The following is a 25,387-nucleotide window of genomic DNA, read 5'->3' on the forward strand; positions in this document are numbered from 1 at the left end:
TGCAGTAAAAATCAACAGTTTTTTAAGGAAGGAATTTGGGCTTTACCATCTCGTTGGGAGAAGGTTACCGACTGTAACGGTGGATATTTTGATGAATAAAGGTGATTATTTGAAAATATTTATTTATTTATAATTTCCCCCCAAAAAACGACAGGACTTTTTGAATGACCTGGTATGATGTTTCAGTCAAGTAATGTAAAGAAAAAAAAAGAAGTTAACAAAATAAGCAGTTGACACCCAAGACATCTTTTATTACTTATAAATAAATAGCATATATGATTAAATTGCCTTATATATGATAATGATATATATTATATATGATTAAATAAAGCCTACACATATGGGTATTATTTCAATTATGAATACTAATTTTCCATAGTTTTATGAAATATTTTATAATTAATGTACAGGGCAATTACTGTGTTATATAACAGAAAAGAGATGGACGATCATGCCTTTACATTTCTCCTATTCGCCATTTTGAAAAGGAGTTTAATAATAATTAAAATAAACCTCGATAATTTATTCCTTACAAATTTTTCAACTTTGTATATTTAATATATTTAGCCTTGAACTAACATCAAGATACAGTATACAGTGGTGAAAGCTGAACAAACATGAACAACTATTTATGGGCAGTAACTAATTTGATTTTTGAGTTAGACCTGTAAGTTTGTTTGACTGTAGCAGTAGATTGTAACACAGGAATGCGTTGATTCCCACTGCTGTGAACACCCACATTGTCTAACAAGCCAGATATGTTGATAAATAATAAAATAAAAATGATGTTATTCTTTAAAAGTTAATAACTAACAGTGATTTAATTTATTTTATTTTTTATTAATTTTTTTTTTGAGAAATCTCAAAAAATAAATCTACCCAAGGACCCAAATAGTCTAGGTTGACATTTACTGAGAGATAAACTGGTGTTTTGGACAAACTGTAGTCCCCATATACACAGCGAACCTTACTGCTTTAAATTGAGACTAGTCATATCAAAACAGTATATTTGTTTATCATGAAATAAATCCTATATACTTATATATTATATTATTTATATATATTATACTATAATAATATAATAGTACATACAACTATAAATCTATCATTTAAAAATTTCCTAAAAAGATTTGTTAGGATCAGCTTAAAATGATAAAGGCATGACTCACATAATTGCTGCTTGAAAAATATAACAACTAGTGAGAAAAGTTTTGAAACAATGCATTATTGTTTTATGCTTAAAAAAATTGTATTATTACTGTATTTTTTTAAAAAAATGTCTTATAAAAATTACCCGATATCTCAGAACTGCTTATTTTATTAATGAACTTATTATATCCATTTTAATTGTTTTGTATAATCTAAATAAATACATAGAGTAAAATATATAATAAAACTTACTTTCTGATCCAACAAGAAGCATAAAAAAAAAAAAGAAGACAACATAAATATAAGAAACTAAATAATAGTAATTAAAAATAAAAACATAATAAATTTGAAGAGAAAAATGAACTTCAACAAACCCATATACCTTATAGTGTCAGGGTGTTCTTCAACTATGAAAACTAATTTAAACATCAGAAATCAGAAAAAGCCTTTTGGATAAGAATTACTAAAATCACAGTTTTAATTAATGGATACAGAATAACATTTGTTTCGTACTCCAATCAGAAGATGAGTGAGTTTTAATACAAAAATGTATCCTTCATTAATTTTTTTAAAGTTACCTTTGAAAGTTAGGTTCAGACCTAGCAAGAAATGTAATTAACGAGTATGAAAAAATGTTTCCTATGTGAAAATAAGAAATTAAAACATGTTGCAAATTATTAGAGAAAGTGCACCAAATATGGATCCTGTGCTAAAGAGGACCTTCAGAATAAAATACAAAAAGTGTTTAAACCTAGTTAGGGGCAAACATGGTGTTTTCAAAGTTATTTTTTGTTTATTATATATCAACATTATTCTTGATTGATGGTTGTTGCGATCAACGAAATTCTATAATTGATATTTTTTAACATTTATTATAAATGTTGTGTATACAGAAGATGTCTAGAAATGTAAATAGGAATAGTATTAACTTCACACAGAAGACAATGTGTATCAACCTGGGCTGCCTTAACTAATTCCGCTCAACTATACATGCAGTCGTATTTTCACTTCACAATGAGGTTTTGTCTGAACAGCTACAATATTACAATGAAACAACATTTTGTTTCAGAATTCATTCACCTTTAATTCATTTATGTCTTTGGCCCGAAGATTTCCTCATAGTCGTCAGTCAACGAAATCATCATTTTATAATTACAGACAGTTACAGAAAAATTTCACTTTTTTTTTTGTGTATAACCCCATATTGGGTTTATATTTCAATTTGTTTTTCTTTCCTGTTCATTTTTATTTTTATTGTTTTTCAGTCCATTAACGTTCTTTAATTCAGATTTTTTTTTTTTTTTTTTAATTTCAGTTTAGTAAAAATATATGTTTAGTTTTATTTTCACTAGTGGTTATTGTGACTTTCTTTCCATTCATGTTAATTTTATTTATCTTTAATATTATATTTAGATTATGAATATACTTTATACATAAGCTTATTCTGATTTTTGCTAGCCTATGGAGGCCCACTGATGTCATAGTGGTGATAGTCTAAACCTCGTTATGAATCTTTAGGTAAGAGGTAAATTTAGTGAATTTATAATTATTCACCTCTTCATAACAAATTGAGAAATGAAAAATGAAGAAGAAACATATTTTCGTGTTTTTCAAGTTAATTCTTATTTTATAATCATGAATATTATAAATGACGCTTTAAAAATCCTCACAATTAAAAGTTAAGGATATATTAATGGAGTGAGGAAACATGCTGTAAAAGATAATTAGTTACTTAAAATTACTGGAATACGTCCATAGTGTGTTTCAGAAAAAACAAAAAGAAAAAAGAGTGGAGCATTGAAAGCATTAGAAAAAACAAGATAGGCTATTGCTAGAGAATGGCAAAGGATTAAGTTGGAAAATGCAGCAAAACTATTTTTTATGCCCAAAACCACATTGATATGGCTTTGCCAAGATTTATTACAGGACCAAGTAGAAACTTAAAAGAAATCATGATTTCTAATTGTTTTGGAAAATCAGCCAGCCAAATTACAGTTCTTTGATAAGACATTTTCCCTCTCAAGTCAAACTACAATAAGACAGTTCACCAACCTAAATGATTGTTTTTTGTAGATACCAAAACAATTAAAAAAATTAGTCGACTTTATGGCCTCAAGGGGAGTCCACTTTAGGTGCAGATAGTTATGTTCTTAAAAATGACAAGCTTGTAAGTTGTAATTGCCCAAAAAACTTATTAATTTTTTCTAAATAAGTTTGTGATTGTTTATAGTGATTCCAAAACAATCCAGATTTTTCCTTCAAGTTCATAAATGGCCAAGATAAGAAAACTCTAATCAGCCACTACTAGAAAAATAGAAAAGTGGATGTTTCTGTCGAGTTTTGAGGATCATCCTGTGGTGACCTGTCCCTTCAGTACTAAATCTAAAAATAATCGACCAAGGAATCTTGGAGAAGGGCCGTAGAAAGCAGATATTTTAAAATTCAATTTTTGGATTCTAAAAAAAAAAAAATTATCTTGAAACCTAAACCTAAAATTTGTTTTTATCTCTTTGGATCACAAAAAGGTTCATAGGTGAAGATTATAAACCAAAATTATTCGGATCTTTTTATCTTAACATTTGATTGATATAATGATCCTAAAACACTAAATTTTTCCTCCATCTTCATAAATGATCGAGATATGGGCCTATGAAACCTCTGATCAATACAATAACCAGTTTCTTTAGGAGAGATTTTGTCTAAGAATAAAGTAGTCTAAGGAAAGTAAGCTGAGAAAAACTTTTTCAAAGGTAGTCCAAGTTGTTTATGGACTTGTGCAACATCATCATCAAACTCTGTAAAGTATTTCTGGTCAGGCATTTCTTTGAAGGCAGAGAGAGCCATGTTATTGATCTTACATAATAAACTAATACAATTACTAATAATTATGTTTCTTTAAAACTATACTTTTGAAGTTATCTAGTAATCTTGCCATAAGTTTATACATTACCTGGAACTCTGGAACGGTATAAAGGATAACTTTTCGGTTAGCATCACACGCAACAAGATATTTACTATCTGGTGAGAAAGAGCAATCTGTAACAGGTCCTAAATGTTCACAGGTGCATTTCTCAATAAGACTAGCTCCACTCATTGTGAAAATATGAACCTGTGAAGACAATTAATTAACCAGTTGTTTTATTAAAGTAATATAATTAATTATAACAGAACAAAAATAACCAGAAATAAAATATAACCTTGTTGTCTGATAAACCTCCCACAGCAACAAGGGGTTCTTCTCGGCATATCGATACAGCAGATGGCTCATAGTTGATCGGAAGACCATTGACTTTTCTGTTTTGCTCTATTACTATAATCTAAACAGACAAAAAACTAATTAATTATAAAAATATGAAAATAAAAAAATTCTATCATATCTATTTTTCAATTTATTGTTGCTTCTACTGTTTATTTTATGATAAATACTAATTGCTGTACTTCTTTTTTATTTATTCTTACCATTGTATGTCTTATTTTTACTATCTTTAATTTACTTTGTTCATTTTTATATTATTTTTAACACATATTTTTTTTTTACATCATTTTGGTCCTACCTTACTTTACTTTTTATTTCATGTCATCTTATTCTCTTACAATGTTTACAATATATTTAGTTTTTGTATCTTTTTTTAGCCCGGCAAACTGGGGCAAAACGTTGGATCCTAATCAGTAGTTTGTGTAGTATTTGAGTTGCTTTTTGAATGAACCCGGACCTCCTTCCTTTAATTAAAAAAGATTACTTTAATTTTTTTTTAAAATACATTTCCATAGAAAAGTGGAGGTCTCAATGTTAAAATTCTTTATCAGAACTTTTTTTCTTTTTTTTTTTTGGCCAAGACTCCCATTGGAGTCCTATACTGCCTGACCAAGGTTGGGGGTCAAAGTTCTTCATTTTGTGGGACCGCCACTCAATGAAAAAAGTCGACGTCCCAGGCCGGATTTGAACCGGCACTGCCAATAGACAACAAATTGGTAAGACTGTGTCTTAACCACTGAGCTAAGGGCGGCCCTTATCAGAACTTCTCCAAAACTTTGTACTGAGACCCCTTAAACTGGTCTATAGTTGACTGTACTACAAAAAAAAGATATTTTAATCTACTCTAAATTCAGTAGGAAAAGGTTTTGTGAGTTTCTGGTGGAACTGTTTTGATTATTACCTTTATCAAAGGTTTTCAAGAATAATATTAGAACCGGAAACATTCATAATTTTATAGATTTTATTTTAACCCTTCATTAAAAACAAAATATTTTTAAATAGTAAAAAAGTGAGTATAAATTAGTGTAGTAAACTTCAGCAAAAGGCTAAGTAATATTGATATTAATAAATTAAATAAGGTTAGAGAAAATTTAAACAGCAAATTAATTATTTATCTTACCTCTTTAACACTAGCAGCAACAACAAAACCTTCTTTGACGTCCATTCCTCGTGGTTGGGCACCAAGCCTTACTTCAGCTCCAGTGTATTTGTTCGACGTGAGATCTATTTCTTTAACAGAGTCGTCAATACCACAAGTGTACATGCGAGTATCTTCTGCTTTCATTGCATTTATCTGGTTACCATGGCCAACTCCCTCCACACGATCATTTTCACCTTAATATTATATATATGTATATATAGTTGACCGTAAAGATTTAAATATAAGATGGTCAGGGTTGCGGTCAAAAAAACAACAAATAGTTTTAAACTATTTGTTCTTTTGTTGACTGCAACCCTGACCATCTTCTTATATTTATTTTCACCTTAAATTCAATAAGAAGATCATGTAAGAAAGTAATGGAAGTAGACCTCAGGGAAGACCCAGGAAGCCCGGGGAGGAAGGTTTCAAGGAGGCCTTTAACAGAAGAGGATCGACTGAAGGAGGATGTGGCAGTTCTTACAGGATTCAAATTTATGAATTTGGCTCTACCAGCAGGTACTCACACGGCACAGTAGTAGAAGGGAAAATGATAATGAAGAAGAAATTAGATAGGAAATATAGTGTATAATGTAAACTAAAGAAAAAAATACATATCTAAAATGAATGAAGTAATTCCGAATGAGTGAACTAAAAAATAAACAAATTTACCTGTTTTAGCATTCCAAGAAGTTATAAATCCATCGTGAGATCCAGTATAAATATTTTCTCTGTCTGGACTGAGAGCAAGCACAGTAATTGGCTTATTGTGGCCCTTGGGAGATTAAATTAAAGATTGTTAATATTATTCTAATGAAATATATATGGAGAAAATTTATGCTTTAAGGCTATTGATAATAATATGACATTGATATGAGAAAGTATATTACCTTAACAATCCTGATGGGCTTATCAGGGTTATTAACATCAAGGTAATTAATAAAACCAGAGAGAGAGACAGTGAGAAGGTGCTGGCCTTGCCACAAGCAAGAAACCTGCTGATCCTCTACCTGAGAGCCCATAACAAACTCGCTGACTACGGTTCTCGTTTCAACGTCCCAAAGCTTACATGTCTTATCACCTGAAGCTGTCAACAACTGTGTTCCATCAGGTTTCCAAGCAACCTACATGAAGGAAAATTCTAATTAATTTTTGATAAAAGCCATATAATATTTTCATGTTTAAATTTGAATCTAATAAGAAATACTTAATAACAAAAATAATAGTTCTGGTAAAAATTGATACAAAATTTAAAACTGGGATCCTTTCCATCCTACAGTGTTTAAATCAGACTTTTTACATTACTGCTAAGATTATATTCAAAACACCCCAACCCAAGTAATGAAGTAGCTTTTCATATAATATGAGGCAAATTATTAAAAAAAAAGTCAATGGTGTATATATGTATAATTCAATAGTATAGGCCCTATAGGCCCTTTTTGCTTATTTCTTTGTTCCAGGAGGTAAGAAAAAAAAAAATAGGCCCTTTCCTAGCTCGAGGAGGAGATTTCGACAAACGAGGAGTCAAAACAAAGGTTATTTTCTGTAGATGTCAAATTTACATTTCAGTTCTCAAATCCTCGCTACAACTTAATTAATAGTAATTTTAAAATTCAAGAGGTTAAAAAACTCTTAACAATAGTAAGTCAGCAGATTGAGAGGGTACAAATCAATATTAAAAATTTTAACCTGAATAGGACTGTTGGAACATACTGGTCTCAGCGAAAACAATACTGAGCTAACAAAAGTTTACTACTTGGTCTTATTACTCAACTGTTAAACTTAGGGGTTATTTTCCAGGGGAAATCTAATTACATTTAAGTTAATTGCTCTTTAACACAGTCCGAATACAATGGCTGTGTTAAAAATAACAGTTAAAATATGAAGCTTTACCAATTATGTATTTTAAATAGTCTTTCTCAATAATATATTATTGTTTACACAAATAAACTTGTTTCCATAATAATATTTATACTCTGAATGTACTACAGACAAGAATAGAAATCATATACAAGATTCCTCGTCCAGGAATAGCTATATTAATTATATCGTTAATATAAGTATTAAAGCATTTCTAATTTTAAAAAATGACTTATACCAAATAATATTTAAATATCATTTAAATATTTTTATGACATAAGCTGAAATTTTATGTTAGTTGAGCAGGGGAAGTTGATAAAGGATCTGTTCAACAGATTCAAAAAAGGCGATTCATTAGTACTTACAGCATATACACCACCTTTATGTGCAGGGCTACCAACTTCTCCAACCAAATCGGCAGTGGTACCATCATATATGAATACTTTTCCATCAAAACCAGCAGATGCAAAAAGATTTCCAGATGGAGAATATCGCACAGCTTGCACAAACCTGGTATGTTCCTATAAAAAAAAAAAAAAAAGTAAAATACAATAATGATTTCATCAGAAGAATATTAAAATTTGATTAATATATAACATAATTAATGTCACATCTGTAAATGCTCACACTAGAGATTAGTAAATTATAAATATCAATTAAAAAGAATATTTTCTTGATTGAAGAAAAAAGTTGTTCTTCTTCAATGTCATAGATTTTTAATTAAATACAATGATTTTGAAAATTAAAATAAAATTTGAAATTTAAGTTAATTAATTATCAGATTTGATAGCTTGTAGGTAATCTTTCGAAATAAATTTATTGATTTTAATTTCTTTTTGAATACTTTGAGAATGAGAATATTTCAACAAAAGCACAATTCTTCTAATTTTTATAATCTAACCTGTATAAGGTTACTCAAGTATTATAGATTACTGATCTAAGTTTTATTTATTTGCTATCTACTTTGGTTTATTTATTTGCTGATAGCTGACAGAATGAATGCAAAAAAAAATAAAATAAATAAATAAAAATAACACATATAATATTTACTATATTCATTCACAAAGCCACAAATATTTTGTAAATAATAGAGAGAATATTAATAAATTGATCTTTTATTTCTAATTTTTCAAAATTCATGATTTTAATGGAGTTTATAGATAGAAATTAATACAAACCCGGGTTGGTTAAAAATTAGTTATAGAGAAAACTATGACCAAATTGTTATAGATACAAGATACAATTTATAGTTATCAATGACAATTTAGTTATAGTTTTATATATTACTAAGTTTGGCCCCGTTATAATAGAAAACAACATAATTTGTTATATTAATGGTTATAATTTAGTTCAAAATATCTTCAGGTGTTTATTTTTTACTTAATTTTTTTTACCTTTCCAGTGAATATAGCATGAATGGAAAAGCACTAATACACATTGCCCTTAATTAATAAAAACAGTTCATATCTCATTCAATTTATAATGTTTTGAAATGTTTAATAAAAAAAATAAATATGAAACACACGAATCAATCTGAATTCTATGTACATTAAAAAAAAATAACATAACAGTCGTAGAGAACAGAATTTATAAAAATAGAATTTCATATATTTAGTTTTTAATAGAGCTAAGAATATCTTGGAATCTACTCAGCTTGTAGGAAAATTTCAAGAATTTAAGAATATTCAACAGAATAAATAATTAGTGATTTGAATACTTTAGATATTACTTGAAATTTAAAAAAACTTTTAATTTATACGAACTATAAACATAAATTTATATCAATATACTTATTATACTAAAGTTAGTTTTGTAGTAAAAGAAATAACAACACATTTTTATGCTGCTTCTACAAAATGGATATACCAATATCATTTTGAATGAAAACATCTATAATTAGTAACACATAGGAAAAAATGTTCAACTTAAGTCATTCTTAAACAATGACTTAAAATTTCCATTTCTTATTATAAATTAAACAAATAAGGCATACAAAAAAAATAAAATGAAATCTATTTCCATATTTTTTTTTAAAAACTAAAGATAATACAAATGTACTACCTGTTTCGTCATTTTAAACTTGAAAGGTGGACCTTCAAAAATGCCTATTGTATTATCTTCTGATCCAGTAATAATTCTAAAAGGCCTGGCAGGACGAAAATCACATGAGTTGATGGGTTTTGACTGACCAGCAATTTCACCCACAGATGTACCAGTTTCAGACATAAACACATGACCGAATCTGTAACATAAATCAGAAGAATCTTAAGCTTTGAAAATAAAAATAAATGACTATATTTCGATGGGATATTGCATAAAAACTTTATCCGACAGCTAATATATATATATATATAGTATATGAATATTAATTGGAATGGAAAATTTTTATCTTTCTGGATAACATATTATAGGTAATCTAGAGCTACCCAAAAAAGGAAATGAATATTTAAACAGATATTTTAAAGGTTAAATCAGAATACATAAATTTTAATACAAAATGACACTTTAGTTCATAAGAATTATTTTTTTATAAGAAAAACTAAATTCAAATAACAGCCCACAGATAACCAAAGTAACAGGAGTATTACAGCAATAACAAACAATTGTTAAAATAAAATCTCAGTAAATTATGATAGAAGAAATTGAAAATACTTTTAACCATAAATGGTTTTTATGAACAACATAGATTTGTTTTGCAAAATTTAAGAAAGGTTTATTATACTATAATAATGGAGCAAAGTAAGTAACCAATTTTGTAGTTATTCTGAACATAGTTTCATGTTATCCTCATAACAGTTCTATGAAATTGTTTTGATTACATTGTGGAGTTAATTGCAATTTTAATAGTAGTAAATTAAACCAAATAATAAATTTAAATACTGCAGCACAAGGTTCTCAAAAATTACCTATTAAGGAAGACTAAAATTAATCTAAAAAAAAAAAAAAATCTAAAAAGACAAACCGTTCTCTGCCTTCCCCAACTACAACCATTCTTTGATTATCTGGGGACCATGATATGTCTTTTATCGGACCTCCTATTGGATGGAATTCATTCTTCATGAGATGTTCCTTATTAACTGTATCCCATATCCTAACTTTGCCAGACTGATCTACAATGAAAGAAAATTTTCTCTAAAAAGAGATAAATAAACAACATAATAACCTAGACAAATACAAAAAAAATTATTTATTTATTTAAAAAAAAAAATTGAACATTTTTTAAAACTGATAAGGAAAATAAACTTAGCAAAATTGATGATATTTTAAAAGAATCATAATAATGAACAATAATTTTAATAACTTCAAAATTGTTTCTAAATAAAAGGTTGATTCCATTTTAAATTTCTAAAATAAAAATACACTTAAATAAAACAATAAAAAACACTAAATTTAATTTTATAGGAATAAAACTAGTTTTGAATCCTTATATGGTAATATAAGAATGGAAAGCCATTTATGGTAATCCTTATCAACCCCACCTTACTACCTACTCATAGTGAATACATCATCAAACAAATAATAAATAAAAAACCAACAATCCATATTGACTGTTATTGAAATATAAAATTAATTGAATGGTTTGAGAAATGTAATCTTTATTTTTTACAGTTATAACTAAAATTAATGAATTAATTTGAGTTGTAACTTTTTCCTTTTTTTAATCACATAAGTTAAAATATAACATTTTAAAATATTCTTTTAATTTAATTCCATATATTTCTTAATATCCATGATTTCTTTCTTCACAGCAAAACATTAAAAAAATCTGTAGAATGAGTAAATAAGTTGCTTAATTTTGGTTAAATTTAATAATTTTTTTTTAAATAATTAGTTAAAATTCTTCAAATGATAAAGATATGATGAAGAAAATTAATAAAGTTAATTGAAATAATAAATAAAACAACAAAATAATTAACTAAAACAAAATTGATAAAATCAGAACTTATTAATTATAAAAGAATTCCTTAATTCTAGCATTGCCATTTAACAAAATTACTTAGCCTGCTGACAGCAGAACAAAATAAAAAAATAATTTTAATTTAATTGATAAAAATAAACTTACCTCCAGAGGCAATATAAAAGCCACTAGGAGAATATTTGGCTACATTTACAGCACATGAATGTTCCGTATAAATGTCAGCAATTGCTGGATTCTAAATATGATAAAACTAATTAATATAATACATTGCAATTATTAAAAATAAAAGTAATAAAGTTTAAGTGATATCTAAACTTAAAAAATGTATACAATTTTCCATGATGATTAATAAGGTAGAATTCTAGGTATTATTAAATGAGTCCATGCTTTAAAAAGAAAATTACACCTGTATGAGGGCTGAATTGTAATGTTACTTCATTAATAATTCTCTAAATATTCTTTTCAAATCTTTTTAACTTTAAAATTATATTAAATATTTGTGTAAACTTAATCAACTAACATATAATATCGAGCAAAAAGCCCATTAATATGGATCTGAGAGTTTTTACATTTTTTGAAGTTCAACACTAATGAGGAAGTTTTTCACTGACAGTCTGAATAATATCAATCACAGTTAATAAGATAAGAGAAATCACAATTTGTAATAGCATATCATCTGATCAATAATTAATTAAAAAAAAAGAAAGAACAAAATGCTTTCATCAATGATTTAATGTCAATTAACTTCTAGATTGGTTGTTTACCTTCAATTATCATTCTTAATATGCTGGATTTTCTTTCATAAAAATTTCATTAAAAAAAATCAACAGTGAAAGTTAAATATCGTTCAAATCACAAAAATTTAGTGAGTGGCAAAGTTGTCAAAATGCATTGAATGATAGATACTAAATCATATTTATTCAATGGACAAATAGAAAAAAAAACTTTAAATTCACAATAATATGTTGACATTTTTCAATGCTAAGGATGCAACATATAATATCATGCATGATTAACTACTTACATCTATATTTCTAATTATCACACTGTTGCCATTTGTGTAAAGGAAATTCTTCCCTTTGGGATCACCACCTAATACAATAGGTGCCCCTCTTTGAGTTCTAGGAAGTGTTGCATAAATGTATTCTATAAAAAAATTCAACAAAATGTTTAAGTATCAAACATATTTATATATTTCAAGAAAAGGTTGGATTGAATTCAATATACATCAATACACAAGAATATGCTTTGAACGAAAAAAATTGGGATTTAAGAAAAATAATATATAATTGAAAAACCCAAAAAGAATGATAATGTATCATATGCAATGATAGTTTTAAAAACCGGCTCGTTGCTGAGGTTATAAACAAACAGTAAAACAAATGGTTAATGAAGTGATAACGACTTACTTGTAGAATATGACATTTTTAACTAACTTATTTTACTGGTGAGAGGACAGAATGCCTAAATGAGATATTTTTGAGGAATCCTGTAATAATAAACAATCTTCGCCTGACAGATAACTACGATAACTTTCCCCTTCCCTTATTAGGACCGGAGTAGAATTTCTGTCCCGTTTGATGGCAGCACACTTCAACCCTAATTAAAAATGACTGTGGATTGCACTTCAAATATAATGAATGGGATACATATTTTTTCAAAACAATTTAATTGTAAGTAATTAGATGTAAAAAGTATGACTCTTTTTTTTTGGTGTTGAGAAAATTGAAGTTCAATGTATTTGTTTTAAAAGCTCTGTATTACGGTAATCTCAGGTTTATATATGTTTAATTTTAAAATAATAATTAAAAATATAGGTGAAAGTAATGCTTTAATGTTTAATTTGTTTCATTTAAGCTTTAACTTTTGGCAGCTTGGAGACATGGCTTGCTTGAAGAAGGTACAGTCAGGGTTATAGTTGTTTATATTTGGTAATTCACATCTTACTGCCATAGATCCTGAAATACATGAGAACTTGACGAATGAGTTCAAACAATTGCCGACGGATTCCCTTTAGTTTTGTCATAATAGTGAGTAATGTTAATATCATTTTCAGTTTTATAGTTTTCCTAACACCTCTTATTTTTTAAAATTCGATTTTATTATTTTAGATGCTAGGGGGGAAAAAGAACTTCAAAAGTGGGCTATTTTGTTGGTGTCTTTCAGCATATGCTTCTGATATTCATAGCTACTTGAAAAAGAAGGAAAGAAATGTTCCAAGAATTCATTTTAGGTCGCCACAGGTAAAGCATCTTTGTTTTATTCAAACAGTACTAGTAATTGTTGTCATCTTAAATGAACAAATCGTTTTTGTCTCAGTTGAAATTTAGACCAGGGCTAATAGATTGGATAAGATCCCTTTCTGTCAAGATGAAGCTTTCTACACTTACAGTTCACTTAGGAGTACGTCTAATAGATGTTTTCATGGATAGTCATAATATTAAACAAAACCGTCTTCCTGCCATTTGCTTGATTTGTCTTTTGATTGCCGGTAAGCATCAACTATTGACTTGTAAGTAAATTTTACTAACTATGTTTTTTTCTGATAAATCAATGATATTTCAGCAAAGTTTGAAGAAGAAGATTCCATGATTCCAAAATTAAAAGACCTCCCAACATTCGTCAATGATGAAACAACCAAGGATGATTTCTTGTACCTTGAATTTTATGTACTTGAATCACTTAATTGGTTTGTAGCATTTGCTACTGCTGCACATTTTGCAGAATATTATTTTCTTTTTTCTGTAGTGAATGGTGACTCAAATCATTTTGAAACTTCCCATCGTCATTTACAAGATTTAGTACAATCAAGCATGAGGGATTTTTTAGACATTTCTCTTACAGGTAATATTTTTATTATTAATTATATTGATCTTTATGTGTGTATGTGCATTTTTAAGTGTAATGAGTCCCTGATAATTTAGTGGGCAGGTGAAATTAGATATTGAACACAACTGAGCAAGCAGGCTGGAGGACACGGTTTTATGGACCTGCTAAACCTCTTTAAGTCACATATCAGTGATTTGTATATTAGCAGAGATGGGGAAAAAATAGTTATAATTAAAACTTTGACTAAATTGTCATAGATAAAATTTCTATTTATTAATGGTTCATAAGTAAGTAAAAATTATATTGATGACAATTGAAGCATTCCTGTTGAAAAAGAAGTATGTGCCAGATTTTCAAAAAATTATTTTTTTTACTGAATCATAACTTGGAACAGAAGAGAAATGCTCTGGAAATACTCAGAACTAAACCAAACTAGCCAAGACATTTACATGCTTTTGCAACCATTGGTTTTGGAATAAACCACCGATTCAGTGAAAAAAATTATGAATTAACATAGTGATAGTGAAATATCGTTTATCAAGCCCAATAATTTGAATCTCTGTTCAAGATATTCACTTATGTCCGGACTTTGGTACTAGTAATACAAATTGTTAGGGTTCTTTTCTTTAATGATTTTTTTAAAATAGTTTGTAATATGTCTTTCTTTTACAGAAACTATAGTTAATGAATAAAACAACATCAATGGATCAGTTGAATGAAAGAGGTTTGTTGTATACAACATATTCATAAAATTGCATAATTGCATGTAATACTAATTGCTTTTGTAGATGCTTTTAATAAATTGTGAACATGCTTATAATATTAGGAACATATAGGTTTAAAACTAATTACTATTGCTTAACTATTCCTTTATTTCAACATAGGGGAACAGACAATGGCAAATCGTTGATATATTTATGGGCTACAATTTCTTATTAACTCTATTACATATCTTAACTTTGCCAGATTGATCTGCAATGAAAGAAAATTTATTCTAAAAATGTGATAATTCAACGTACAGTAACTTAAATGAATAGTCGAAAAATCAAGTTATGAGGAAAAAAAGTTTGATTGAATTAATGATATTAGAATTTAAATAAAACATGAAAAATAAACTCTAAATTTAATTTTAAAGGATTAAAACTGGTTTTGAATCCTTGTTTGGTACTATTAGAATAACAAACCATTTATGGTAATCCTTATCAACTCCACCTGACTACCTACTCATAGTGAGGACATCATTAACCAAATAATAAATAAGAAACCAGCAATTCATATTGACTGTTATTGAAATATAAAATTCATTGAATGGTTTGAGGACTTTAATATTCATTTTTTACAGTTATAACTAAAATTAAATAATTGCTTTGAGTTGTAGCTTCTTTCCACTTTTTTATCACAAAAGTTAAAATATAACATTTAAAAATATTCTTTTAATTTAATTCCACATTATTAATAATTTCTCTTCAAAGTAAAACATAAAAAAAATCTGTAGAATGGTTAATAAGTTGTTGAAGTTTATATTTTAATTTTTGTTAAAATTGGTTTTTGTAGTCCAAATACTTTCTTCTGAAGCAGACAAAGCGACCAAACCTTGGGTTCGCCATTCCATGATCTTTTATTAGATTTTCTCTGAAAAAAATTCATTTATTCTTGGGTTATAGAACAGAAGTTTTTACCAAAATTGATTTGTTTACAAGTGGTAGTAATTATAATAGAATATTTTCAGACCAAAAAAAAAAAAAATAGTTGTAATAAACAGGAACGATAAGAGTGTAATAAATACATTGATAAGACTCGTTTATTTAAATGAATGCTCCACTATCACAACAATTGACATTTGTTGAAAATTGCACAAGTAATCTTCTAAAACCAATTTAATCTTCAATTAATTCATTGGTTGTAATGCTAAGAAAAACATGTGATGAAACACTGAAGATTAGAAAAAAGTTAAAATTACCTAATATCTTTGGGGAAAGTTCATATTTAAAAAAAAATTGAAAAACAACTTGTAAAAAGTCGTTAATACCATCTTGATTTTTATAATTTAAGTTTTAAACCATTTAATTAATGAAAACTGTTATAATTTATTAATTTAAGTATGAAATTGGGAGAGTCAGCCAGTTTGTACCAGTTTTCTTGCTAGACCTGGAGCCTGGACTGAAAAGGTCGTTGCATTTTAATAAAATTTTTAACTATAGAAATATACTTCTTTTGAATTAAGTGAAATACTTGTTTACTAACACAGACTGAGTTATTCAATTCATCCTAGAAAAAAACTCGAGAATTCAGGCCATTTTAAACAAATTTTTACTTATACAGTACAAAACTAGTCAGGAAACATTGTCTGCCAATTTAAATGGCCGATTACTCTGAGGCGACATGACTCAAAAACCCATTTCTGGATGAGTGCATGGAATTTCAGATTGTTTTAAGCTGAGGTCAGGAATAGTGATGTGATATCTTAGAGACTCAGGAGCTTACATACAGGACAAATGCTTTTTAGGTGAAAGTTGTAACACTTGTCATATCTGGTTACCTGAGTCAGGAGAATAGAAGTATGAAAATAAATAAACTACCTCGTGGATCTGATAAGTCCGGAAACAGCATCAGAGTGTTAACATCTGACTAGAAAGTCGAATGAGTAGACTTTCTATGTGATTGATCAATCAGATTTAATTTTTAGTAATTATGGTGATTTATTATAATTAGTGTAAAATATTCATGAGTCTTATAAGGACCGACCGTCCTAGAAACTATTTTTATTGTAATTTTATTCTTTTTTGTAATTGCTATCCACAATAATATTTCCTAAAGTGGTGGGACTGGTGAATATGCGGCATTAATTTTTCTTTAATCTCTTCATTTCTTTAACTATTCTTATTTAATTTTATCAGAACTAATTTATAACTATCATTTCACATTGAATCATTAAAATTCAAAATGAAAATAAACAGTTTCATATATCCAAAGTAAGAATTATAAATTTTCCAAGGAGACAGATTATTTGAACAGTTCCTTATAGAAGGTCAACTTGAAATGTTTTAAAATAAATGGTATAATTTTTATAAATCATTTTTATTGTCTGTCATCTGTCATTTCTGACTTATTGTGTTAAAAAAAAAAAGAAGGGTAATTCAAGTCTGATAAATATCATTTTGAAGTTAATTTTTTGTAAAAAATATCTCTTTTCTATCTTCTCTTTTTTATTGAATTAAGATCCAATACACTTTTATTATGTTTAGTTGAACTCAGTATTTGATGCTTTCTAACCTTTCTCAGGTATTGAAAAAATATAACATTTTTTATAGCTTTTTACTTTTTAAAAAAGTTTTTATTATTTAATGTTCTATCTATAAATATATACATTATTTTTCTTTCATTAATTCCTAATAATTTTTTTCTTTTTAGAAGTTTACATGCATGAGTTTCTTTCCTCACAAGTTGCAGCAGCATGCTTATTAGCAGCTCGTTTAGAACATGGAGTCATACCAGTTTGGCCTAAAGCTATTGCTAATGTTACTGGATATACACTATCTGATCTTCAGGGATGTCTTGGTTTGCTTATAGAGTTAGTATTTATTATTAATGAGTTGCTGTGGATATTATTTTTATCCATCATAAAAATAAGCAATATATTCAAAATAAATTAATTATTATAATAAAGATTTACATTTTATTATTATTATGAATAAGATTCTTAAATATGTTTTATTAAACATAAGGGTTTTATATTCTTTTTATTAATTTTTTTTTGCAAGAAAAAGAGTTATTAATGTACATGGATTTATTAGTATATTTTATCTATTTATTTTCTTTTAATGGTGTTCTCCTGACAATTAAGTATGTTCTCATTACTAGAATCTTTATCAATGTGCTTTTAAAATTTGCTATTAAACCATCATGTATTTTTTACTCATTGTTGATTTCGGCATATGTCTGCTTATTAGTCAGTTGATACAATCTGGACCCTGTTTCATAGTAAAGTACAAACTAATACTATTAGTCTTGTCGATTTAACTTAATACAATTACACTGACTTGTACAACAGTAACTTGTACTTTAGTACTTTTTAACTTCTGTAATATCACTAATAGTCCTCCCTGTTATGAATAAAAATAAGTATTAGTGTAATTACCAGGTTGTTTCTATACTTGTACTATGAACTAACACTGTTAGCTTTCATTATGAATCGGCTCAGATCGGTTGAAGTTGTATTATAAAATATTTTTTTTTTAAAAAGTTCTATTATTATAAATAGTGAATATGAAAATTAAAACAGGAATTTAAGTATTGCAAATTTCATGCAATAATCACATTAAATTTTACCCTCCATGTAACCTACAAACTCTATTCCATAGATCATTTTGGTTCCCAAAATGAGGTGGATATAAAAGTTATTGCATTACTGACTAAGATGTTTAACTGTACCTGAAATTTCTGTTAATTTTCTTTGTTAAATAATATTTAATAATTTTTTATTAAAGTTTTAATTAAGTTTGTTTTGTTAAGTTCAAAATTCTTATAAACTTATTATGGTGAGAAAGTACAAATTTTTATTGATTTATTATATTAAATGTAATTTATTTTTTGAGGCATTGTTAGTAAAAAATAATTAATAGCACATATATGTCATCTTTACACTTTCTTGAGACTGGTTAATATTTTTTTTATTTAAGTAAAATACATTTTATCCAATTTTAGTCTCAAAACAATCTATATTTCTTTATAAGTCTGACGTTTCAGCCAATTGGGCCATCCTCAAGGAGAATCTTAATTACAAATTTGGAACCACATTGGAAAATAGTCCATGAATCTCAAAAATTGGTTTTGAATGCACTTAAATGTTTAAGTTGTTAAAATGATTAGTAATTGTCCTTTATCCATACTTTACAGAGGTAATCTAGGTTAGAGTTGATAGCTCTGAAAGAGTCAAATAACCAGTTAAACAAATGTTTATATAATATCTAACTTATCTGTACTGCACTTATTGAGAAAAATGCCTTATCTAACCTGTAAGTGTTTTTAAGGTTACATACTTAGAAGTTTATTTCCCTGCCACTATAAATTAAAAGTTATAGAAATATTTTTTCATCAAACCTATTGTTGTTATTTTATGATTTTTTAAGAATTTACCACATTTTTGCTTACTAACTTTTCTAACTATTTTCTAGGACAAAAATTTAAAAAAATCCCTTGTAATAATGTTTTTGCTTATTTTTCATTACTGACAAATTCATGTTCAATTCACTACTTTGTTACATTTACACTATTTATACCTAACTGATACATAATACATCATTACTAGATAACACTATAAGATTATATACTGCATTTACTGCCAAGGATTTGAATTAGTTTTTTTAAAAACTGTAACATTGGCATTTCCTTAATAAATATTCTGTAAGTGTTATTTAGTTACCGCTCTTTTAATGAACAGTATCAAGTTATTATATTTCTTTTAAGTAATACAGTTGTTATGACTAAATACATTGCATTTAAAGCATTAAATAAAACATATATATTATATTTACTACATTTTTAACAGTTTTAAAATAAAACATATTTTCCTAATTACAATGATATAAGAATCCCAAAAATTACTTTCTGAAGATACTGTGTTCTTACTAAGCAGGGCAGTGTAGTTTACTGCTAAAGGATGTCTGTTTGAGTTATGGGAGGATCTTATTAAAGTGCTTAAAGTTAGACCCAGACCAAAAAATATCGTTATGATATTTTTTATTCCAAAGCTCCAATACCTATAAAGTGAAGTTCACCTGCTTAGTTTCTGACTGCCACTTTTTTGGGGTCTTAAGAAATTAAATGTTGCTACTTGGTAATCCCTCTCAGTAAATTTTATTCTTTTCTAGTTCAAATTTCACTGAAACTGAAGGTGCATACATAGATTAAGTTATTTTGATTTAATATTTTCTATGTTGAGTTTATATTGTTGGTCTAATTGATTATAAATAAGTTTTAAAAATATATTTGTTACTCCATTTTTCAATTTTTTTTTTTCAGTGCTAATGTGAATTACTCATCAAAATGTTTTGAAGGCACTCATTCTGAGTCAGGTTATGAATCCTGTAGTCCAGAAAACCTATTCAAACAACGAAAATTGGATATTAGTTAGGTAGCATTGTACTGAGGCCTATAAGTCTTCTCATGATGGATATTTTTTAAATGAAGCGATTATTTATAATAAAATACTGGCGATAACAATTCTGTGATAGAAAAAGTAAAATGGCATGTGATTGTCTCTATTTATGATTAATGCTTCCTAAGGATTTATATTGTGATAACTAGATGGTATTTATTAATTTTATTTAAAATATTAGGAAAAGGAATAGCTGGAAGTTGTGATATATTATGTATGGTTATAGAATTAGTTAATTTTGTAATATTGTGGTTATTATAAAGACTGATGTTTGATGTATAGTGTTGAAACAATTAATTTTGTTTATAGTCTGAAATTTTCTTGCACTGATTAATTAATTATATTGATTATCTTGTTTTAAGATTACAGAACAATTTCAAATAAGTTATTGTAAAGATATGAAATTGACTGATTTCACCTAAGAAATATTTTTAATGTCTTCGAAGGAGTACATCAATTTATAATTTGATAAATCCTAAGGTACATAATGAGCTGTCAATTGTGATATTATTTTTCAAATACATATTTTCCTTATTAACATTTTGTATTGTTAGCTTAGTTGAATGTGTACTCCTGCAATTTGATTCATTATTCACTGAAACTATTTTACATTCTTTTTATAAGTGATTTTTTGCATATTTAAGACAGGTTTCTTAAATATGATTATCTAAGGACTATAAATTGTAAGTCTCAACATTAAAATATTTTTTCTCCATATTTAATAAATCACATTAACAAGTATATTAATGCCTTTCTTTATTTAAATTTTATACCCTTTAAATTTACTTTTAAAAACCTCATGATCTTGAGATCGTTGAAAAGACATGTAATGGTTTTATGATTTACTTCATATTCCTTTTTTATATATTGTATTTTTTTTTCTAAAGATATGACTATCAATGCATTAAATTTTTCTCCTATAGCTAAAGGGCATTCACCTTCTTTCTTTTCAAGATTGAATTCACCTTGATGGAATATTCAAAACCAATACTGAAGCTGTATTCATTAATATTTGATTCCCCCCTCCCTATTATAATTTCAATCTGACTTCTCAAGATCTCTCCATAATCATAAACCTACAGAGGTGTAGTAGATAGAGAGCTAAAATCTTCCGGCCTTGTCTGTCCTACAGCAAGAATCTATAGTGAATACCTGTAGGATATATCATCCCCTACAAGATCATAAGCAATTACCTTACAGGATGGAAATTCCAAAAAGGATTTACAGCGAATACTTATAAAATTAGCATAATAAATTTGGCAAATATCGTAGAAACTACTACTCTAACTATCATAATCATTATAAACTACTTTGTAGTTTTTTTACTGGCTTCAAATTGATGACAAATATACATTTAAAGGTCTAATGTTTTTTGAGATACAGCTTTTCATGAACCACCATTTTATTTAATATAAAGAGCAATTAACATTTTGTAAATTAATTGCAGCAGATACATAATCAGCTATTCCTATGGAGTTGACCATTAGAAACTGCATTTTGGTGCATCTAATAAATAGCTCCTGAAAATAAATTATCAAAATAAATTCAAATGATGTTAATTTCTCATCATTTGTGGTATTTGCAAAACTACATATCATAAACTGTTAGGTGTAACTACAGACGTCTGATGAGAACCAGTGCTGCCGATTCTTCTGACAAATATTATCCACCCATATATACAAATGGAAATACCCGCTACTGCTGTACCATGTTGAGGTGGCTATGTGGTGGTGAGGTCAACAGGTAAAATATGCTGGTTAGGAGATAAATTGACATGATTGGCAAATTTTACGGGTATTCACTGTAAATACTTATAGAATGGAAACTTCATTCCAGAAGGTATTCGCTGTCTTACTGTCTTGAAGGAGTTGGCATGGTATTCTCTGTAGGTCCTTGCAGGAATGGAAACTTCGCTCAGTAGCGTCAAGTATTCGCTACAGTTGGGAAGGAGTAGTTCCCTGAAGGTCCTGATGATAGGACAGAGGGTATAGGAAGAAGGAGAAATCTGTAGAATGTAAAATAAATAATAAATCATCTTGATCTTTCCAAAAATAGCAATAGAATTAACTGATCCACTAATTTATATTACATAGTTCCTGAAAGGGATATTCACTAATAATAGTCAAATTTGTATTAGCCATACTTGTGTGTTTTAAAATGCCATCTTCATATGCTACATGTATGATTCAATCAATATATTTAGGAATATTACAATACATAACATAGTAATTACACTTGCATGATTGAATTTTTTACAAGGAATGATGCATATATAAACATAAGACGTTAGATTGATGATCGTAGTTCATGTCTTAGCTGCTAGGTTGCATCATGTTGGCCCACAACGGTTTCTGGTGGCTGTAAGTAGTTATAGTACAGACTAGCTGTAGGTGTTACTTCAAACTGTTACCTGTTTTTAGGGAATCAGATTCCTCATTTAGAGAGTAGGAGGGGTAGGAAGAGGTGTCTATACATTAAATTATCTCTCCTAATAATTTGAAAAAACAAAAAGTCGAGAAATTTAATATTTGAGAATCTACTTCAAACTGGGAAAGGTGTGGGGAAACATTGCTCAAAGAGATAGTTATACTCAAAATTTCTCATTAACGCAATTAAAAGAGGTCAGTTTTCTAAAAATAGGGTAACATACCAAGTTTATTACGCTACAAATAATATATATATTTTTTATGATCGAAAGTAAAATATTTTAGATTTTATCGATGCAAAGCTGTTTCCATGTTATGAGCCTCTACATCACAGGAAGTAGTTGATATAGTGGATATTCAAATCAGGAAATTTGTGAAGAGCTTATAGTACAAGAGCCCAAGAGGAGAAAAAAGGCAGTTATCTCATCCAATTTTTTTGATTACTTTAATGAAAATTATGTATAATTACTAGTCAAAATTGATGAGTCTGCCAAGTATAGGTAGGGAGAATAAAAAATGGCAGCTGTTTCAAAGCGATAAAAAAAACTAATTTTTCATTTGGAGCTCTATATTAAAAAGTAGGAACAACATAAGAAAACCTAAGAGAACGTCATTTAAAGAAGAATAAATTTGCTAAAATATGAGCCCTAATAGAGTTATTTACGTTAAATAGTTTTCAAGATATAGCTTTTTAAAAAGCAATATTTTATAAAAATGTATGGGACGTACTTAAAGATCAGTAGTTAGTGAATTTATTTTGAAAAATTTATATCTCAAAAACCATTTGACGTACAGATGTCTATTAGCACTCAAATTAAAGCTAGTTTAATGAGCTATAAAGTAGTTTATGATGTTTATCTTCGTAGGAGTAATAGTTTACATGAACTTTGCAAAAATAAATTGATTTATAGTTGTTCGAATAAATTTTCATTTGCCAAATTTATGTGAATATCATAAAATCTATTACCCCAACGAAGATAAGTGTCATAAACTACTTTATAGTAAGTTAAATTTTCTTTATTTTTAGTGTTGGCAGACATATGTGCGTCTTATGGATCTAGAGATATATTTTTTCAAAAATCCAACATTTTATACAAACAACTAGAAATTAACATTTTGTAAGTTTATTTTGTCAAATATAATAAAAACTACTACTCCTACAAAGATAGACATAATTAACTATTTTGTAGTAAATTTAACTGGCTTTAATTTGAGCGCTGGCAGACATCAGTACGTCTAAAGATATCCGAAATAAAGTTTTTCATAAATCAAATTTATTGTCCGAACAACTATAAATAAATTTATTTTAGCACATATCATGAAAACTACTATTCCTAAGAAGGTAAAGGACATAAACTTCTTTATAGTCCATTAAACTAGCTTTAATATGAATGCTAATAGACATATGTTCGTCACATAGTTCCTGAGATATAGATTTCTAAAAATAAATTAACTAACTACTAATATTTCAGTAGATTTTTAAGGAATTTTGCTTTTTAAAAAGCTATATTTCGAAAACTATTGGACGTAAATAGTTCTTTTAGGGCTAATATTTCAGCAAATTTACTCTTCTTTAAATAATGTTCTCTTAGATTTTCTAGTGCTTTTGATAGTTATTAAGATATAGATCTGAATGAAAAATTGATGTTTTTTTAAAGTTTTGAAACAGCCGTCATTTTGTATTCCCCCTAACTATACTTGGCGGACTCATCAATTTTGACTATTAATTACATAGTTTTCATTGAAATAATCAAAATTTGTGTGAGATAACTGCCTTTTTTTCTTCTCGGCTCTGTACTACTAGCGTTTAATACTTCAGATTTTTCATTGAGGATATCAACAGTCTTTGAACTTGAATTACTTTTAACTTTAAACTGAAAGTAGGGATTTTTTTTAAACATAATTTTATGAATAGGATGATAAAATTTTTCAATTATATAACCGAGCCTAAAGTACAGTACATTTTGTTTACTTCAATAAATATTTTCATTGGGTAGTCTGTCTGTAGACAAATTTGTGTTCGGACAAAACTGATCGAACCGTCCATTCAATCACATGGAATTTTCTGTGCGGGTTTCGTACTTAGTTGATTCCATTTCGATTTTATCAGATTCCGTCAACTAATTTCGTTTACGCATACTTGAACGTATTTTCACAAATTACTTAAAAATATTTTATTTGACAAACTCAGATTTTCGTAACTGCAACGAAGAAATTCCACAAACATTTAAGCTCTTTATTTTCGAATGTATCTTTTACGAAAAACAAACGTATGACTTAAATACAAATTTGTATCACTCATGACCACTTTATGAAAATAATATATATTTGAAAAATACAAGTATTCTGTGGGCTTCATCTCCAAGATCGACCTCCAAATGAATAATTTAAATTCCAACTTAAATCCGATGTAGTGGATTAATGACATAACTGAGTTTATCCTCCTTTGATATTATGTTATCTGTATCTTAGATGAATTTGGTTTCGGTTCAAATTATTTTCATTGAAATCGGTGATCTAATGTGTGTAGCCTCTTCTTGTAAGTTAATAAGTTCAGTTAAGATACAGAATACATATTATAAAAGGGGGATAGTTTCAGTTTGTCCTGTCATTAATGCACTACATCGAAAGTACACTGTTTGAATTTATATTA

At 27.7% G+C, this 25,387-nt stretch overlaps 2 protein-coding genes across 4 annotated transcripts in view; one reads left to right on the plus strand and one right to left on the minus strand.

The window, feature by feature from the left end:
* Positions 1–12,871, minus strand: part of flr (actin-interacting protein 1 flr) — a 16,007-nt gene extending 3,136 nt beyond the window's left edge. Inside the window, exons 1-11 of one of the 2 annotated variants that reach the window (XM_014424448.3) lie at positions 12,732–12,871; positions 12,347–12,468; positions 11,467–11,557; positions 10,366–10,513; positions 9,465–9,645; positions 7,769–7,924; positions 6,434–6,667; positions 6,216–6,318; positions 5,526–5,740; positions 4,347–4,466; positions 4,100–4,258 (exon numbers count right to left, since the gene is read on the minus strand). In XM_014424448.3, coding sequence (XP_014279934.1) covers positions 4,100–4,258; positions 4,347–4,466; positions 5,526–5,740; positions 6,216–6,318; positions 6,434–6,667; positions 7,769–7,924; positions 9,465–9,645; positions 10,366–10,513; positions 11,467–11,557; positions 12,347–12,468; positions 12,732–12,747 — 1,545 coding nt within the window. In that variant the 5' untranslated portion in view covers positions 12,748–12,871. Of the gene's footprint in view, positions 1–4,099; positions 4,259–4,346; positions 4,467–5,525; positions 5,741–6,215; positions 6,319–6,433; positions 6,668–7,768; positions 7,925–9,464; positions 9,646–10,365; positions 10,514–11,466; positions 11,558–11,891; positions 11,911–12,346; positions 12,469–12,731 lie in introns of those variants that run through there. The other variant, XM_024361665.2, reaches the window with a different exon arrangement.
* CycJ (Cyclin J) lies at positions 12,855–21,049 on the plus strand. Of its 2 annotated transcripts, none has more exons than XM_014424451.2 (7): positions 12,855–12,995; positions 13,180–13,352; positions 13,434–13,565; positions 13,642–13,813; positions 13,888–14,166; positions 17,563–17,722; positions 20,173–21,049. In XM_014424451.2, exons 2-7 carry the CDS (start codon positions 13,305–13,307, stop codon positions 20,282–20,284), a joined length of 903 nt encoding a protein of 300 aa, XP_014279937.1. In that variant the 5' UTR covers positions 12,855–12,995; positions 13,180–13,304; the 3' UTR covers positions 20,285–21,049. The 2 variants fall into 2 exon arrangements, with proteins under 2 accessions (XP_014279937.1, XP_014279938.1); XM_014424452.2 differs by having other exon boundaries at positions 13,196–13,352.
* The last annotated feature ends 4,338 nt before the right edge of the window (positions 21,050–25,387 follow it).

Source organism: Halyomorpha halys, unplaced genomic scaffold (genome assembly GCF_000696795.3).
Source record: "Halyomorpha halys isolate HHAL.00 unplaced genomic scaffold, Hhal_1.1 Scaffold470.1, whole genome shotgun sequence".
Lineage (NCBI taxonomy): Eukaryota > Metazoa > Arthropoda > Insecta > Hemiptera > Pentatomidae > Halyomorpha > Halyomorpha halys.

Bases quoted from the DNA above. Each gene is read 5' to 3' on its own strand.
- CycJ (XM_014424451.2), top strand. From the start codon at position 13,305: ATGAGTTCAAACAATTGCCGACGGATTCCCTTTAGTTTTGTCATAATA. The intron at 13,566-13,641 runs GTAAAGCATCTT...TTTTTGTCTCAG, and splicing joins TTCATTTTAGGTCGCCACAG to TTGAAATTTAGACCAGGGCT. The intron at 13,814-13,887 runs GTAAGCATCAAC...ATGATATTTCAG, and splicing joins GATTTGTCTTTTGATTGCCG to CAAAGTTTGAAGAAGAAGAT.